The following is a 17,369-nucleotide window of genomic DNA, read 5'->3' on the forward strand; positions in this document are numbered from 1 at the left end:
CTCGTGTCCCGCTCAGCAGAAGGCCCTTCTTCTCAGTGTTCTTACAGAATGAGCCCCATTTATTTCCATCGGCCTCTATACCTGGTTCACAGACACTGAGTTCACTCAGCATTTTTTTCTGAGCCCCCAAGAGGCAGTCTCTCAGCGTGGTCAGGAGTGAAGGCTCTGGGGCCGGGCTGCCTTGATTCATGGCCCAGCCCTGCCACTGGCCAGCTGCATCTGGACACCTCAGTTTCCTCACCTATCTGGAGCTGCCAGTGCTCCCTCTCCTGCTGCTGAGGCCTCTGTAAGCTCTGTTGGTGGTCCTGATTATGACTAAGGTGACTGGTACTGTGACTTAGGAGCCAGGGGTGTCCCCAGTTGGCAGAGAAATACACAGAATGATGCCTGAACTGGTGTCCCATGTGCATCTCTGGGGAACCCTGGAGCCTGCCACTAAGCCAGAGATTGATTCTGAATCTTCCCTAGTAGCTGGGGCAGCCTTAGGGCAGGTACCAAGAGACTGAACCTTGGTTTGATCTCCTGGACCAGTGGCACCCCCAGTCCCAGCTGGCCCTGCAGTTAGGCTGCCCTTCACCTATTGATCCATTTTCTCTCCTGCCCCCTCTCTCCCCCCCCCTTTTTTTCCCATTTTCTCTTATAGTCACTCAGGTTGATGGGGATGGGGCTTCCCTTCCAATGGGGGTCCACAGGCTCCCTTTAGCCATGGCCCTGCGAGGTGGTTGTTGTCCAGGTCTCATCTGGCCATTGATCTGCACCCTGCAGGCCGTTTCACGTCACCTCCCTGAGTCATGCTTCCCACACTGCTGACCCCCAGGGGCCTGGGGGCAGGGGATTGAGTTCGATGGTGGATGTGGGACAGAGGACAGCATTTGGGCAGAAGTCCAGCTGGGACCTGGGAGTCAGGTTGCCTGGGCTGGACTCCCTCTGAGACCCATCAGCTATGATTTGAGCAAATCATTTTGCCTCTCACTACTTCTTGTTCTGTGGAAAGGGAATAACAGAAATGCCCTCTTTATCAGGTGTTTGTGCCCAGTGCTAAGCATGGATCTGTTCTCAGGGTTGGATGAGTGTGAGCTGTTTCTCATACAAGGGCTTATAATGCACAGATCGTTTTGGTTAAGTTGGAAAGTACTGGTGGAGAGTGAAAGGGCGCCACTTGCTCTCTATAGGAAAGGTGATTTGGGGTTCAAAAGTCCTTGAACAGAAGAACCAAGGGCAGCATTGGGCCAAGACCTAGGGGTGCCCCACATGTGGTTTTTTCATTTCCCCAACTTGATGGTGAGGTCTTTAATGAATGGGGCAGGGCAAGCAGTAGGTGCTCACATCATGAGTGGCAGCTGTGCCAAGGACCCCACATGTGCTTGGCATTTAATGTTCATCAAATTCCCTTTACTGGAGTTCCCATCGTGGCTCAGCGGAAATGAATCTGATTGGTATCCATGAGGATGCAGGTTCGATTCCTGGCTCTGCTCAATGGGTTAAGGATCCATCATTGCTGTGGCTGTGGCATAGGCCAGCGGCTACAGCTCTGATTGGACCCTTAGCCTGGGAACCTCCATATGCCATGGGTGTGGCCCTAAAAAGACAGAAAGAAAAAATTCCCCTTTACCCACTATTCCCCCAAATTGTGCATGGTGCCCATGTGCAGGATATATAATTTCTTTTGACTCTATGCAAATGTACAAATTCATTCATTTCTGCCCCCCTCTTTCTGGCAGACATTTGGGGATATTGACTCTAAGTTGAAAGAGGGTTTCTGATCCACCATTTGGTCAAATGGTGGATCCAGGGAGGTTTGCAGAATAATTTCTGGTTAATTGGTCCTTGAGTAATCTGCCAAGAACCTTCTAGGTTTGCAAACCAGGCTGTCCCCATCATTAAACTGGCTTTCATTTTGCACTTACCTAATAGCTCTGGGTGTAGTGCCCACCCCTCACCTTAAGGATGAAGCCATTGAACCTCAAAATATGCAAAGGGAGAGAGCTTTGTGGGGACAGAGAAAGGTGGGGGCTACTGTCTCTGAGAAAAGGATTTGTCATTTTCCCAGTTTGAAAGGACTAATTGTCCTTTGGGCTCCAGGCTTGGGTTCTGTGGAACTCAAAATTAATGCATTAAATTAATTTTGTGCTCCCTTTGCTCAGGCCGATTAGCACAATTAAATTTCACACTAATTGGCTAAGGCGGAGAGAACACAAACCTGGTGTCTGGGATCAATGCTGATGGCAGGGTGGGAGTGGGGTGAGGGGTGTTCCTGCATTCACAGCCCCATGCAAGTGATCACTTTTCCAGCTTGAATGTTTTTCCAGCCCATAGGCAAAGCTAACCCATCTAAAGCCCAGTGAGACCAAAGTTAGGAGGCAGTTCTAGCTGTTTCAGTGGCTGGAATTCTTAAACTTTGTCATGCTGAAGAATCACCTTGGAGTTTGTTGAAATTCATATTTCTGGGTCCCACCTCAGATTTTGGTTTGGGGGATGTGAGGGTCCTGGAATTTGCATTTAAACCACCGTCCAAGGTGCTGGCATTGGATACTTTAAAGACTAAGCTGCAGAGGAATAGCAAAGGAAGCCCCGAGGCAAAGGCAGCCAGGAGCACCTGGGAGAGAGCCCCCCACCCCCTTTCACCTGGTGGTTATTACTTGGATCTGAGGACCTGGATCCTCGTCTGTGCTCTGCCACTTACTTGTTGCATGACTTCAGAACATGCCCTTAAGCCTCCGTGTTTTCTCTGTTTCTATTAATTGGCATTTTGGTGCACCAGCTGCTGGAGTGGCCCTCAAGGTGGGAGGGGAGCCGATGGCCTGCAGGAGGGGAGGGGACGAGCAGCCGCAGCTCCATTTGTTTTTTTTAGGCTATTTTTAAAAGATACTTTGTTCCGTGTTTTTCTGATGATGGTGGTTTAAAAAGTCACCAGTACCCAAATGCATCACAAGGAGATTGGAGTCCTCTGAATCCACCCTTGCAGGGGAAAAAAAAAATCTCTGTTAACAGTTTGCGAGCGCCTTTTTCTGTGCAAGTACTAACCAAAATGGGGACACGCCAAACGTTCTATTCTGCAACTTTGCTTTTTCTCCCCTTGGCAATATGTCCTGGGGCTATATATATATATATATTTATGTCAGAATGTATAGATCCGGATCCTCCTCTTCATGGGGCAGCTGAGTGATTTCTGAGACAGCCTGTGAGCTGACAGTATTGGTGAAGACCAGCTTGGAAGGGCAGCTGGATTCCAGGCTAGAAGGGCCACTTCACATGTGTGTGACAACACCCCATGAGCCCCTCAGTACCACTCGGAGGGTGGTGTTTTGATGTCTTTATAGGCAGACTTCATGACACAGAATGGGAATGCCAGGAAGACAGTAGACATGGCCTGATTCAATCCATTTCATAGCTCAGATGGCCACAGCCCCAGAGAAGGGGACTCGCCCAAGGTCACACAGTTTGTTAGTTGCTATGTCTGAACTCAAACCCTGTGCCTTGCCTCTATTTTTTTTCTTTTTTTTTCTCTTTTCCTTCCCTCCCCTTGGAACTCTAATCACTGCCTCACATAAGGAGCGGCCTCAGTTTCACAGCAACTCTTCTTCCATTCGAGGTCATTTCTGAGCCTCTTGGTCATAAACTGTCCATTTGTGTATTTCTCTCCTCACTTTGTTCAGCATATCCTTGAACCCAGAAGGCTATGTCTTGGAACAACAAGACCAAAAGCGCTGAACCCTTAGGTATTAAAAAAAAAGTCAGTGAAAGTGAGGATTCATTTAAAAGTAAACATTTTTAGTTTTTGTTTTAAACATGTCTAACTTAACTCACTGAGGTGGACCAAAGCCTTTTGAGGATGAGCTTCTGCCTCCAGATCTACTTTTTTTAAACCACACTCCTAACATACAAGTGTCTAACTTCCAGTTTTGATTCTTTTAAAGCAGAGCAAATGGCAAAGTAATTTGAATGCAGAAGGCCTGAATTTTTACTTCTAATTTTTTTCTTTCTATCTTTCTTTTGTGTGTGTGTGTGTGTGTGTGTGTGTCTTTTTTTTTTTTTTTTTTTTTTCACCCGAGGCATATGGAAGTTCCCAGGCTAGGGGTCTAACTGGAGCTGTAGCCACCGGCCTACACCACAGCCATTAGCGATGCCAAATCTGAGCCGCATCTGCGACCTACACCACAGCTCACGGCAATGTCAGATCCTTAACCCACTGAGTGAGGCCAGGGATCAAACCCACAACCTCATGGTTCCTAGTTGGATTCATTTCCGCTGCGCCATGATGGGAACTCCTCTTATTTTTTCTCTATCATTTTTCCACTTAGACCTATTTGACAGAATTTTAAGAAGCAACTCACTTGCATTCCTTCCAAAGCATTTAACCTAGTTTTCATGGAAACTCCCTGCCCAGTCACATTTTATAGGTTTATGTAATAGCTAATAAGCAATTATGGTAAAAATGTAACAGGCATAAATGTGTTGGGAACACACAAAGTTGATACCGGGTGTGCACTGCTGTCGGGAACCATAGAGAGGCAGAGGGACCATTGGGAACCACAGCGAGGTTTCCTGGCTGAGAGCATCCCGGGTGGTGGATGTCTCTGTATCTCACTGAGGGAGCCTGTTGGTTGGTCTAGTGAGAAAAGATGGCTAAGGAGAGTTTCTATTAAAACGACTATTTTTAAATTGAGTGCTTATTACTATGTGCTAAGCTTTATGTGGGTTCTCTCACTTAATTCTCAAAACATTTCTATGAGTTATCTCTCATCCCACTCTAAAGTTGAGAAAACTGGGCATCAGAAAGGCATCCTATGTATATATAATGAAGTACTACTCAACCATAAAAAAGAACAAAATAATGCCATTTGCAATAAGATGGATGCAACTAGAGATTATCATACTAAGTGAAGTAAGAAAGACAAATACCATATGATGTCACATATGTGGAATTTAAAATATGGCACAAATGAACCTACCTACAGAACAGTCTCACAGACATAGAAAACAGACTTGTGGTTGCTGGGGGAGGGGAGAGGGAGTGGGATGGACTGGGAGTTTGGGGTTAGTAGTTGCAAACTATGATACTTAGAATAGATAAGACAGTAATATCCTACTGTTTAGACAGGGAACTATATCCAGTCTCTTGGGATAGACTGTGATGGACGATAATATAAGAAAGGGGATGTATGTATATGTATGACTGTGTCACTTTGCTGTACGGCAGCAATTGGCACAACATTGTAAATCAATTATAATTAAAAATAAAGCAAGATATAAGAAAGAAAAGGAAAGAAATAGAAGGAAGGAAGGAAGGAAAAGGCATCTTGCTTGGTTCAGAGTCACACTGCCAGTGAGTATGGGGTCAGGAATTCTAACACACCAAGACCAGTAAAACTCTGACCTCCAGGTTCTTAACCACCTCATTATGCTGAAGGGTTGCCTTGTCATGAGAGCCAGTGATTGGTCCAAGAATAGTCCTATAGAGTGCGTGGGGAGAAGGGTTGACTCCATTGAGTGACCCTGCCTTAACCCTCCCATCCCAGATTGCTGCGTTGACCACAGAGCTGGCTGATGAGCGCTTCAAAGGGGACATGGCCTGCCAGGCGCTGGAGAGTGAGCGGGCAGAGCGGCTGCGGGCCTCCAGGGAGGTCCAGGAGCTAAAGGTGAATGGGTGGGAGTGCTGGGGGTGGGAGTGATGGGAGGAGATGGGCCTGCCCCCCCTCTGCTCCCATCTGGGATACACAGGCTCACCGACTCCCATGCTCATGGTCCTGGAGGATGTGTGGGTTTTCCCCTGTTTTGGCTTTGGAGGTGTCCCGGGTGAAGCCCGTGCAGGGGGAAGGTCCTGGTGTGGAGGCACCTTGGTGAGATGGCCAGCCCAGGCCTCTGTCCAGCTCCAGTTTGAAACTTTGAGGCCTCCATTCCAGAGCAAGTATGAGCAAGTCCAGAAGAGTTTGGGAGAAGTAGAGAAGCAGTTGGAAGAAGCCCAGCAGAAAATTCAGTTGAATGACTTGGAAAGGAATCACACTGGAGGAGGAGGAGGTGAGCCACCGGGACTCATGGGATTAGCAGCTAGTAGAGAAAGTTGTCCTTTCGTTTCACTCATCATTCATTCATTCATTCATTCACATATTCTGAGTGCTTATGATGTGCTAGACACTGCATTAGGGGCTGAGTTATTGGCAGAAAAAACACAATCTTTCCTTCTTGGAGCTTTTAATCTTGTGGAAGAGGCGGCATTAAACATGTAATCCAACAGTATTGTAAGTAATAAAGTATCATCGTGACAGGTACTATTCATTAATAATACAAAGAATTACTTTTTTTTAATAATTTTTTAAAATTTTCCCACTGTACAGCAAGGGGGTCAGGTTATCCTCACATGTATACATTACAATTACATTTTTCCCCCACCCTCTCTTCTGTTGCAACATGAGTATCTAGACAAAGTTCTCAATGCTATTCAGCAGGATCTCCTGGTAAATCTATTCTAAGTTGTGTCTGATAAGCCCAAGCTCCTGATCCCTCCCACTCCCTCCCCCTCCCCCTCCCATCAGGCAGCCACAAGTCTCTTCTCCAAAGAATGACTTTTTTTTAATGGCCGCTCCTTAGGCATACGGAAGTTCCCAGGCCAGGAATTGACCTACGCCACAGCTGTGGCAACACCAGATCCTTTAACCCACTGTACCAGGCCAGGCATCAAACCCGCACCTCCGCTACCCAAGCCGCTGCAGTTGGATTCTTTTTTTTTTTTTTTTTTGTCTTTTGAGGGCTATACCTGTGGCATTGCCAGGCTAGGGGTCAAATCAGAGTTGTAGCTGCTGGCTCATATCACAGCCACAGCCACTCAAGATCTGAGCCACGTCTTCGACCTACACCACAGCTCACGGCAATGCTGGATCCCTAACCCACTGAGCCAGGTCAGGGATCGAACCCGCATCCTTATGGATACTAGTCGGGTTCATTAACCGCTGAGCAACTACTGTTGGATTCTTAACTCAATGTGCCTCAGTGCGAATTCCAAGAATGACTTTTTAAAAAAGAGTGGTTCTATGAATGGGCAAGGCATACTTATATTTATACGGATGTTTTTAATATAAAGGTTGAGGAAGACAGTTCAGTGGTTAAAAGTGAAATTTACAGGATTTGAATCTAGACTCCATTGCTTATTAGCTGGGTGCCTTTGGGCAAAGAAATTATCACGCCTCAGTTTTCTCATCTTTCAAGTGGATGTAGCCATAGATGATGAATGAAAAGTATTTAGGCCACGAGCGTGGTTCGGAATGCTGAATAGCTGTTAGTTACTTTATCATTATTTCCAGTGTTCTTATTAGTGGGATCATTATCCCTACTCATCTCCTGTGGAGCAGACTGCCCCTGTCCCGTCCTTCTGTTTGGGTTAGTTAAAAGTGATGTCAGGTACTCAGCAGTTATTGAATGAATGGAGTGAGGGGAGGACCCCTGAACTGCCCAGTGAGAGATGTGCTCGGCGGAGTCAGGGATTTCTGGTGGTGCCCGTCTCGGGTGGTTGCCTGGAGACTCACATCTCACAGCTGCATGGGCAGGGTGACGTCTCTGTCACCTCCTTTCTCCAGTTGAAATGAGTCAGCTGAGAAGCATTCCCAGTGTGTGTGTCAGCTTTTATAAAACGTTGACATCATTCCTTCAGTGGCCCCCAGAGAGTCGATGCCGTAGAAATGTCAGGGATGCTCAGAGGACAGAGGTCAGGAGGTGGCGGCAAGAGACCAGGCGCATTTGCCTCCAGCACCACTCTCATCATCCACTCCTCCTGGCCACCCCTGGAGTGGCCTTACCAGGGAGGTTACCCAGAGGATTCTGAGGTTCTCAGATACAAGAGACCCAGCAAGGTAGGGTCTGAGCAGGGAGTGGGGAACCAGCACCCTTTCCCCAGAAGAATATCGGCCTCAGTTTCCTCCTGCCTGTGATTTATGTCTAAATGGCACTTGCCTGCCATTTGTTTTCCCAGGGAAAGATGTTTTCCTGGGGAGGTGGATGGTGGCAGGGGGGTGGGGGGGCCTGCACATTAGTCACCACATCGTGCAGGCTTTCAGATCAGGATGCTCATTCCAGGCAGCCAGTCCACAAATATTTTGTTTTTCATTTTGAAAGTAATACATACTCATTATAGAAAAATTTCTAAAATACAGGAAAGTTGAAAGAAGCAATAAAACACTTTAATCACACCACTGCAGTGCTGCCACAGCCTCCTCGATGGATCAAGCTAGAGTATAAATTATTAAAAATATATATGCTTTCCCACTATGCATGGTTAAGTATTTAAAGAGAACCTTTTATGGTATGCATCCAGCATGGAGCTGGAGTCTGCGGGGCTGGTGTGGAGGGGTGTTACAGAAGAACTTTAGTCGGGCCCTCCTTTCCAGAACCTGGCACTCTGGATGGGAGGTCAAAGCCAGGAAAGATGTGGCTGGATAAGGAAAGGCTCATTTCATGTACTGGTTAAGACCGGCATTCATGGGGAGGGAGGTTGGAGGTGCAAATCAGCCTTGAAGGATGGAGACCAGTTTCCTCATCTGTTCACGTGGCCCACGTGCCTCTCCTCTGTCCAGCACAGCACTGAGCGCACAGGCCACTGCAGAAATGCTGTGGGCTGCTCCTTCCTCCTGCAGGCCATGCTGTTTTCTACATGAGATTTTTTTTCCTGGTGGGGAGTTAGGATTCCTTTCCTACCAGGATATTATTTCCCCAGATGGAAACTTGAACAAACTCTAACTTCTTAGAGTTATCTCATCCTTCTGTTAGGGTTAGTTATGTTAGAGTCCCTGTTGGGATCACCGCCTGCAAGACCTCAGTGTTATCATCCATCCCTCCATTACGCACCTATGCATACACCCTATCCTCCATCCACCCACCTAGCTGGTGAACGTTATCCAGGGCATTGTGGCAAGTCCTGCTACACAATCATGAACTAAACTGAGTTTGCTGCCCTTATGCATTTGAGTTCCCTTTCAGATTTCCCTAAGCTTCCTTAATGAGAGTCCTGGTCACGCTCCTTTGAAGTGGCCTTTTTGCATGCTTGTCTCCACCAGTAGATACTTCTGGAAGACAGAATGGTCTCTTACTGGTTTCATTATCCCTAGTGCCTGGTGTGGAGGCGTGTGCTCAGTGAGTGAGTGGATGAATGGATGGAGAGATGGGTGGTCGCTATGCACAAACTGACCATTTGTGCAGTGTTCTCCATGTCTCCATTGCCTTAAAGGACAGACACTACTCTGTTGATATTCAGTCAAAAGATATCACAACCTATACTAGCCCATTCTATTCAGCCAAGCAGTTTTTATCACACCAGCAAATGATATTTTTAAGTTTTTACCAAATCCAGGGATTGTTCTCTTGTTACAGAGAGATGTCTTGGGATTAGTCTCTCCCTCTTACGCTGCATTTAGTAGACACTGTAGTTATTGCTCAGTGATATATTTGTTAATGCCACCAATAGTCACTGATCACATACTCTGTCACCCAGTGTGCTTGGTCAGTAGGCTGACTCTGGTTGGAGAACTCATATTACCATGTAGGGAGAAACTTCTGTGTGAAGGGGACTCTTCTAGGGGGTGTGGAAAGCCCACAAATGACTAAAACAGCTCCTCTACTCTCAAAAATTATGGCATTTCCTTGGGGGGCAAAAAGGCATGTGCACCCTTGTAGAGAAGGGGAGCAATATAAAACAAGCTTAAAATAGCGAGCAGTCAGTAACTTTAGACACCTGGAGGTGGTCAGGGCAGGCTGCCTGGAGGAAGTGGTGTTTTTAAGCTTAGACTTAAAGTGGGCCTTCCTAATCTGAAGTCCAAGGTTGAGGCTCAGGGGCTCTATGAACACTGTGAGGCTGGGCCCAAAGAGCTAAGGCTGTGGCGGGGAACCGCCCTCATTCTCGAGCCTTCCATCCTGGCCTCTCTGACTCTCTTAAACAGATGAGTGGCAGCTGCGCTTCGACTGTGCTCAGATGGAGAACGAGTTTCTCAGGAAGCGTCTCCAGCAGTCCGAGGAGAGGCTGGACTCGGAGCTGACATCTAGGAAAGAGCTGGAGCAGAAGGTAAGAGGGAGGAGACGGGCCAGGCCTTGCCTCCACTCTAGGGGTCGGCCAAACCCAGGCGTGGGGAGTGGGCCTCACCGGAGTCATGTTTTTCTGCCTCCACTGATATTACACCTGCGGGGGGCTGTGGGATCTGGGAAATGGTTTTCTCCATGCGAGTGTTCTACACTGTGGTCCAACTCAGGATATCCGACTTCCAGCTTCCTTTCTACTTTGACCTTGTGGACATCACTTTTACCTCTTGGGCCTCAGATTTCCTGTCTATTAAATAATTGTAAAACGCTCTTAGAATAGGTGAATGGTATCCATCCACATCCCCTCTCCTCTAACCTGCCACCTGCCTCCATCTCTCATCTAGACCAGTGCAGCGGCCTCCTAACTGGTCTCCTTGCTTTCAGCCTCTTCCCTCAACCACCTGCCACGCTGCAGCCAAGAGACTTCAGCATCTCCTGCAGGTTGTTCTGTTACCACAGGTTACACTGACTGCCTCTGGGGACTGTCTCCCTTTGTGTTTTGTCAGTTTTGTAGCTCACCTTCCCCAGGCCCTCGACTCCCACAACTCCCATGCACCAGCCCCAAGTAGTCTGCATTGTGGGTATTCCTTTTGTCTCCCTTCTGACTCGCATGATGAGATTTTATGTGTATTTAGCTTTTTTTTTTTTTTTATTGTGAGTTGATCTTACTTATAAAACTTTCAAAAACTTCTTTGTTGATTTTAAAGCAAGTCCAGAGTTTACAAGGCTGTGGATGTGTTCCTGTGGAAGAAGCACTTTTGCACTTTTTTTTTTTTTTTTCTGCAGCCATCCCCGAGGTTCTGCTGAATTCTGCATTTCAGATTTTTGCAGCATGCGCAAAGTGTCAATTTGAGCTCTAAACCCACATGGGGCACAGGCCTGGGGTTTTGATTTCTTGTGAGAAATCTTTCTCCCCAACCCCACAGAGCCAGAGGGGCAGCAAGCCTCCTGACCAGCTTCCAGGCCAGTGAGTGGAGCTTTTCTTGCCCCCCTCCCTGAGGTGAGCCCCTTGAGGGGCCTGGCTTAGTGCAGGGCTCTTCTTTCTAAGCCCCATCTTCCATGGGGCCAAGGCCTTGTCTTCTGTCTCTCTCTCTCTGGGCATTTGAACACAGCCTTTATCCTTAGAGATATTTCTGGATCTTTCTGCTGCTCTTCTTCTCCCACCCCTGGCTGCCATAGTGTCAGCATTTATTATTACTGCTCCTTTTTTGTGACCTCTGCATTTCTGACCCCCTCCCAGTTTCCCTTTCTTTCTTGAGAGTGCAGCAGAACATCACAAATACAGTGTAACCTTGTCTAGCATTTCTAGATGAAGTAGTGATAGTTTAGCCTCTGATTATTTTGCTTTGTCTCCAACCACTTCTCGTTTACATGCTAACCAGTCTATAGATCATTTCTGTTTAGCTCTAAGTCATATTCCATCGTCTGGATGTATTACAGTTCATTTATTCATTCATCTCATTTGCTTCCATGTTTTGGCAGTTGTGAATAAAGTTGCAGTAAATGTCCAGGTGTAGGTTTTTATGTGGACATAAATATTCAGTGCCTTTGGGCAAATACTAAGGTGCATAGTCACTGGATCATATGGTACGAGTATGTTTAGTTTTGTAAGAATCCATCAAACTGTCTCTTAAAGTGGCTACACCATTTTCCATTCCCACCACCAGTGTTACTCCATATCCTCGTCAGCATTTGGTATTGGCAGTGTTTGAATTTTAGCCCCTCTAGTAGGTGTGGGGTACTATCTTGTTGTTTTAATGTGCAATTCCTGATGATATTTGATGTGGAGCATATTTTCATATTGTTATTTGCCACCTGTTATCTTCTTTGGTGAAGTATCTGTTAAGGTCTTTGGCCTATTTTTTTTTTTTTTTGTCTTTTCTAGGGCCGCACCCAAGACATATGGAGGTTCCCAGGCTAGGGGTCTAATTGGAGCTGTAGCCACTGGCCTGCGCCAGAGCCAAAGCAACACCAGATCCAAGCCATGTATGCAATGCTGGATCCTTAACCCACTGAGCGAGGCTAGGGATCGAACATGCAACCTCGTGGTTCCTAGTCAGATTTGTTAACCACGACGGGAACTCCAAGGTCTTTGGCCTATTTTTTAATTGAGCTCTTTGTTCTCTGATTGTTGAGTTTTCAAAGTTATTTGTATTTTGGATATGTTCTTCTTCAGATTTGTCTTTTGCAAACATTTTTTCTCCCTTTCTGTGGCTTTACACTCTCTTGATAGTGTCTATGGCAGAGCAGAAATTTTTAATTTTAATCAAGTCCAGCTTATAAATTCTTCCCTTCATGGGTCATGCCTTTGGTGTCATATCTAAAAAGTCATTGCCAAACCCAGGGACATCAAGGTTTTCTCTTTTGTTATCTTCTAGGAACTTAATAATTTTGCATTTTACATTTAGGTCTCCATTTGAGTTAATTTTTGTGTAAAGTCTTTGTCTGGATTCATTCTTTTGCATGTGAATGTCAAGTCATTCTGGCACCATTTGTTGAAAAGACTGTCTTTGCTCCATTGTATATAGCATTTGCCCTTTTGTGAAAGATCTGCTGACTATATTTCTGTGGGTCTATTTCTGGCCTCTCTATTCTGTTCCATTGCATGCTTTTTGTTTTTTTTTTTCCACCTTTCCAAAAGCTTATTCTTTCTCATCTTTGGGGCTTTGTATATGCTATTTCCTCTTCCTAGAACCTTCTCTTTCTCCCTTACCTAGATATGGGCAACTAACTGTAAGATCTCAGTGTAAATGTCCCTCCCCCCAGAAAGTCTTCCCTGACACAGATGGGTTGGGTGTCCCCTAAATTGTTTCCCCAGACATAAGCCTCATCATGCTGTATTGTAATTATCTGCTTTCTTCTTGGTGTTCCCCTTAGAGGTAAGCACGAGAAGAGCTGAGGTTCTATTTGCCTGTCCCCCTGTTATATATCTTCTCATTGTGAAAGAAAACTGCCCTGTAATCAACTTGTAGAGCTGGACCAGGCTTCAATCCCATGGGGTTATATAAACAATGGAAGTGAGGCTCAGTGGCCATGGTTTTAGTGGTCACTTCTGAGACGGACGTCGTATTGTGATCCTCAGGAGATACCCTGGGCTGTAGATTGGCAGAGCCGGCCAGCCGCAGGGGAGCAGCCCTGTTCTTTCATAACAAATTAGAAAGTTGGGTCAATCTCTCCAAGGAAGGAGGGATATTCATGCTACATTAAAAAGTAATAAAACGGCAACCTTTTCTGAGCAGCAGAATATAAGAAAACATCCCATTTGCCTTCAAATACTGAATTTAGAATTACAGGCTTCATTAACTCAGCGTTTTGCTTATTTAAAGCAATTCTTTAATGAGGCCATTTCTTCAAAGCGAGTGTGCTGAGCTGCACTCGCTCCCAGATCTAAACTAGGACACTTGGGAGGTATTTCCTGTGGAAAGATGCAAGAGCCTTGGCTGTTTTGTTTGTTTACAGCTGCACGTGACTGTGGCAATCAGCCTGTCGAAAGTGCATTTACTGCCCTAGCCTTAGATCCTGTTTCTTGGGTTTCCCGGTTAGATTTTCTCAGTGTGCGGTTCTGGCCACTTCATGGCTAGTCCTCACACAGCTCCCCAGTTTGTGCCAACTGATGAGGATAGTAGTTACTCATGGTACTCAGGTATCCAGTTGAGGCAGGCTTGGGAAGGATCTGGGGGCAGGAAAATTCAGAAAGCTACAAGAATGGTCGATACTGCTCCCCCCATTTTCCCCAGAGAAGCAGTTCCTCACAGTGACACAGGTGGAAAGTGGTCAGGACAGGGACTCTCCAGCCCCAGTGCCTGTTCTCTTTTCATTGCACTCACCCTGCAAAGGGCAGCTGCCTGAACTAGAAAGCAGGGAGCCCTCAGCAACCATGCAGCCGGCTGATTGGTTCTGCTCCTCCCAACAGCTCGGGGAGCTGCAGAGGGCTTATGATGGGGCCAAGACAGCAGCTCAGCAGCTGAAGAGGAAGTGCCTCCGTCTGACCTGTGACCTGGAGGACACCCGCTTCTTGCTGGAGAGCCAGCAGAGCCGAAACCGCGAGCTGGAGAGGAAGCAGAAGAAGTAAGTGGAGTTCCAGATGGCTGCCTGGGTGCCGGGGTGGGCCGCCTGGGCACCGTGGTCTCTTCCTGAGCCAGGCTGTTCATCCATGGAGCTTAACCTCCTTGTTCTGCCTTAAGTTCCCCTCTCTCCCGTCATACATTCTTATGTGGTTCTGCCAAGAATCCAGCAAGAAATCATTCTTTTCTGTTAGCCAGTCTCTGCTCTACCACCATGTGACTTGGGGAACTTCTTTGGCCTCTCAGGGCCTCAACATCCCCATTTATCAAGTGAAGAGTTTGTTGTGGAAGGCAGAGGCAGCCCAGCATGGTGGTTAGGGGTGCAACTACTGGTTCAAGTCCCAGTGGTGCCTCATTTCTAGTTGCGTGACCTTGGATAAATGAGTCAACCCGCCTCTGCCTGATTTTGATCCTTTGGCAGAACGCCCCCTGGTGGTGAAGGCTAGATGTTACAGTTGGTATATCCAGGGGGACTGAATTCCAATTCCCCTCCCGTGGTCAAAAGCTTGAGTCACTGGCCTTTTCATTTAGGGTTTAGACGCTCAGCCCACGTGAACAGTTCTGGCAGGGACCGGACGTTATACACAAACAAGAGGCTAGTCCTAAAGCCGCACACTGGTTCCCAAGCTTGCTTTCCTGGCCGGTGTCGTCATAGCTCACAGCTCCCTGTTGGTGGAGCCTAGACTGGAACCCAAGTTCACACCGGGAACTCCTGTGTTGCTCCATCCCCAGACTCCTCAGCTGTGTCCAAAGCTCTTCAGTTTACTCGGTGGAGGAAAAGTTGTGCAGGGGGTCCTGCTTTGAGCTAGACAAGCCCCAGTGGAAACTTCCTAGGAGGCAAATAGATGAAACACAGCCTCTTTTAGAAAATCCAGGATAAAAATAGAGAAAAACCTTGCTGTGTGTACCAGAATGTGGTTTTGCTGAGGACACCACTTTTCCAAGAGGTAGCAAGCTGAGTTGTATTTCCCTAGGAGTGGCACGGATTTTGAACTGGATCTGCATTAAATATTGTTTTGTTTATCTTTGAGCTTCCCTGAACTGGCTTCTTTGTATAAATGTTTTGGGGGGGTTATTAGCATGCCCCAAAGGGAAGTTCCTTTTCTTCTTGTTGTTATCTGACTGTTTCTTTTTCCTGTTGCCCATGGATGCCCTGGCTAAACCCTGTCATTGCCGTGGGGAAATGGTTTAGTCTCACCTTGGTCATCTCCTGTGTGACCTTGTCAAGTGACACTACCTCTCTGGGCCAGTGACTGATATTTCAAGCAGGTGCTCTGCCAGACTCCAGTGAAAGTTAGGAGGTGGGTTTCTGCCAGCTGTGACAACCCAGTCCATATCTGTGGGTTCCACTCCTCTTTGGAGAGGCCTGATGGAGTGATGGGGTGGGGAGGATGTCTGCCCTTGGAGTTTGTGCAGCCAGAAAATTCCATCTCTCTGGTCACTCCCTGACCAGCCCCCTTGGGCAGAATCCTTCATTGCAGAACCTCTCCGTGCTGGCCCCAGAAATTGCCCATTTCATCATACTTACATTTCTTTCTCTAAGACTTTCCTGCCCTGGGATGCCCTCTGTTCCATGACCATCTCTTAGCAGAAGTTTATTTATGCTTTGATGCTAATTGCCCACAGCAGCCCTTATCCTTCTAGGTGTACTAGCATTTTAGCAGGGAGCCTGTGAGAGAGGTCAAAGTCTCTGTCTAACGGCAGAAATTCAGGAGAATGCCTGCGCAGAGGGAGAGGTCTAGAAGGCAGTGATACTTCTTCTCACCTCTTTGAGTTTAATCAGCTGGTGGATGCAGCTGCTTCCTTCATTTGCTGGGCTCTGGATGGAGTAACAAGTCCATGCTGAGAGAGTTCTCTGTCTCCCAGCTGAGCTTCTAAGTGCAGAGTGGCCCAGAATGGTTCCATTTGGGATTGGCTTCTTGTTGCCATGGTTACTCAAGGGTTCTTAGGGCTGATGGAGCTCCCAGCCTGCTTCCTTCCACAGGGATAAGGCCTGTGCTGGAGCCATGGGAGTCTGGGCCCCAGGCCCACTCCTAGTGGGGCGAAGGGTGTGAGTGAGTCCCTGAGGCCTCAGGCAGTGGGCTGATCATTGTGTTCCAAAAGTTACAGTCTGTAGGAGCCATTCTTTGGCATCAGGTGGCCCACTAAGGACTCCTTTAAACCATCACTGTCTGGCCTCCACTGCTGTCTTTCCCTCCTGGCCCAGGGCATGAGCCACTAAGATGAGATGCTTGATGGTGAGGCCAGCTAAGTCAGCAGAGAAGCTGGCTCAAACCCACTTCAGAATTTTGGCAGAATCACACCACCTGTCTGAACTTTGATTTTCTCTTCTGTAAAATGGTTATGACGTGTTTCCTACCGAATTGTTATAGGGACTCCATGGGCCCTGGCTCAGAGCCTGGCCCTTGGGACCTGCTGGATCATTGTCATCATCACAATATTGCCATTCAGAGGCAGCCAATAGTACCTCTTGAATGATGTCACCAACAGCCAATCAGAAAGCTCCTAGGCCCTTCCAATAGTAGAGCTCCCTCCTGTGACCCATAGTTGGAGTCTTGAGGCTTTGAATGACCATCTAGTATTAAAGGACATTGGATAATCTTGTTACAAGGGAGACCTTCTCGCCAAGACTAAAACTCCACACCCAGTTCAGTTATTCTGGCAACACCAAGTTCCCTGGAGCAGGTAGCCTTTCTGCGTAGCCTGAGGGCAAGTGACCAAAGTCACATCCTGTTGAGGCCTGGCAGAGCCCTCTGCTGGCTTCCTCACCTGTGATAGGGATAGCCCTCTGCTGAGACAACCATGTGGATTGATGTCCAGTCCAGGAATGCCTTATGTCCCAGTGGTCACCATCATGAAGGGGCAAGTGGGCCTCAGTGGGGCTGTCAAGACTTTGAGTTTCTGCTTAGGAGACAAATGAAGACAAGAGGGAGTGGATCACTGCCCAGCATTCTATGAGCAGTAACCATGCGCTACCATGGCCTCTGAGCACATAAGCCCCACAGCATCCTGTACGTGGGAAGTGTTGAACTGGCTCACAGTCAATGAGCATGATACCAAAGGGGGCCCCGCAGAACTAAAGGTCCTTGGCATATATTGGCAAATCTGATAGATTAGCTTTTTCTCTATATCCTGATATTTTTTGTTCTTTTTCTCTATTTGTAAATAGTTTTATTCTGTTCTTATTTTTGTTGATGTATTTTCATCCCGTTTTTAATAAGGATCCAGTATTTCTACAGAATCTCT

At 47.1% G+C, this 17,369-nt stretch overlaps 1 protein-coding gene and 1 long non-coding RNA gene across 6 annotated transcripts in view; one reads left to right on the forward strand and one right to left on the reverse strand.

Annotated features, from left to right (window-relative positions):
• The window catches only part of MYO18B (myosin XVIIIB), a 237,319-nt gene that overhangs the window by 113,024 nt on the left and 106,926 nt on the right, over window positions 1-17,369 (forward strand). For all 5 annotated transcript variants that reach the window (XM_084994645.1, XM_084994642.1, XM_084994641.1 and 2 more), the window contains exons 26-29: window positions 5,520-5,639; window positions 5,904-6,018; window positions 9,924-10,045; window positions 13,973-14,127. In XM_084994645.1, the coding sequence (XP_084850771.1) occupies window positions 5,520-5,639; window positions 5,904-6,018; window positions 9,924-10,045; window positions 13,973-14,127 (512 nt within the window). The remainder of the gene's footprint in view (window positions 1-5,519; window positions 5,640-5,903; window positions 6,019-9,923; window positions 10,046-13,972; window positions 14,128-17,369) is intronic.
• Window positions 13,370-16,755, reverse strand: LOC146396620 (uncharacterized). The gene is made up of 2 exons (XR_014826454.1): window positions 15,889-16,755; window positions 13,370-14,953 (listed from the first exon to the last, which is right to left on the reverse strand). It is a non-coding gene; the product is annotated as an uncharacterized LOC146396620 (long non-coding RNA).

The sequence above is a fragment of the Sus scrofa genome, chromosome 14 (assembly GCF_054392235.1).
Source record: "Sus scrofa isolate SSC_HxYL_T2T_F1_AM1 chromosome 14, Sscrofa_HxYL_maternal_Yorkshire_Landrace_v2.0, whole genome shotgun sequence".
Lineage (NCBI taxonomy): Eukaryota > Metazoa > Chordata > Mammalia > Artiodactyla > Suidae > Sus > Sus scrofa.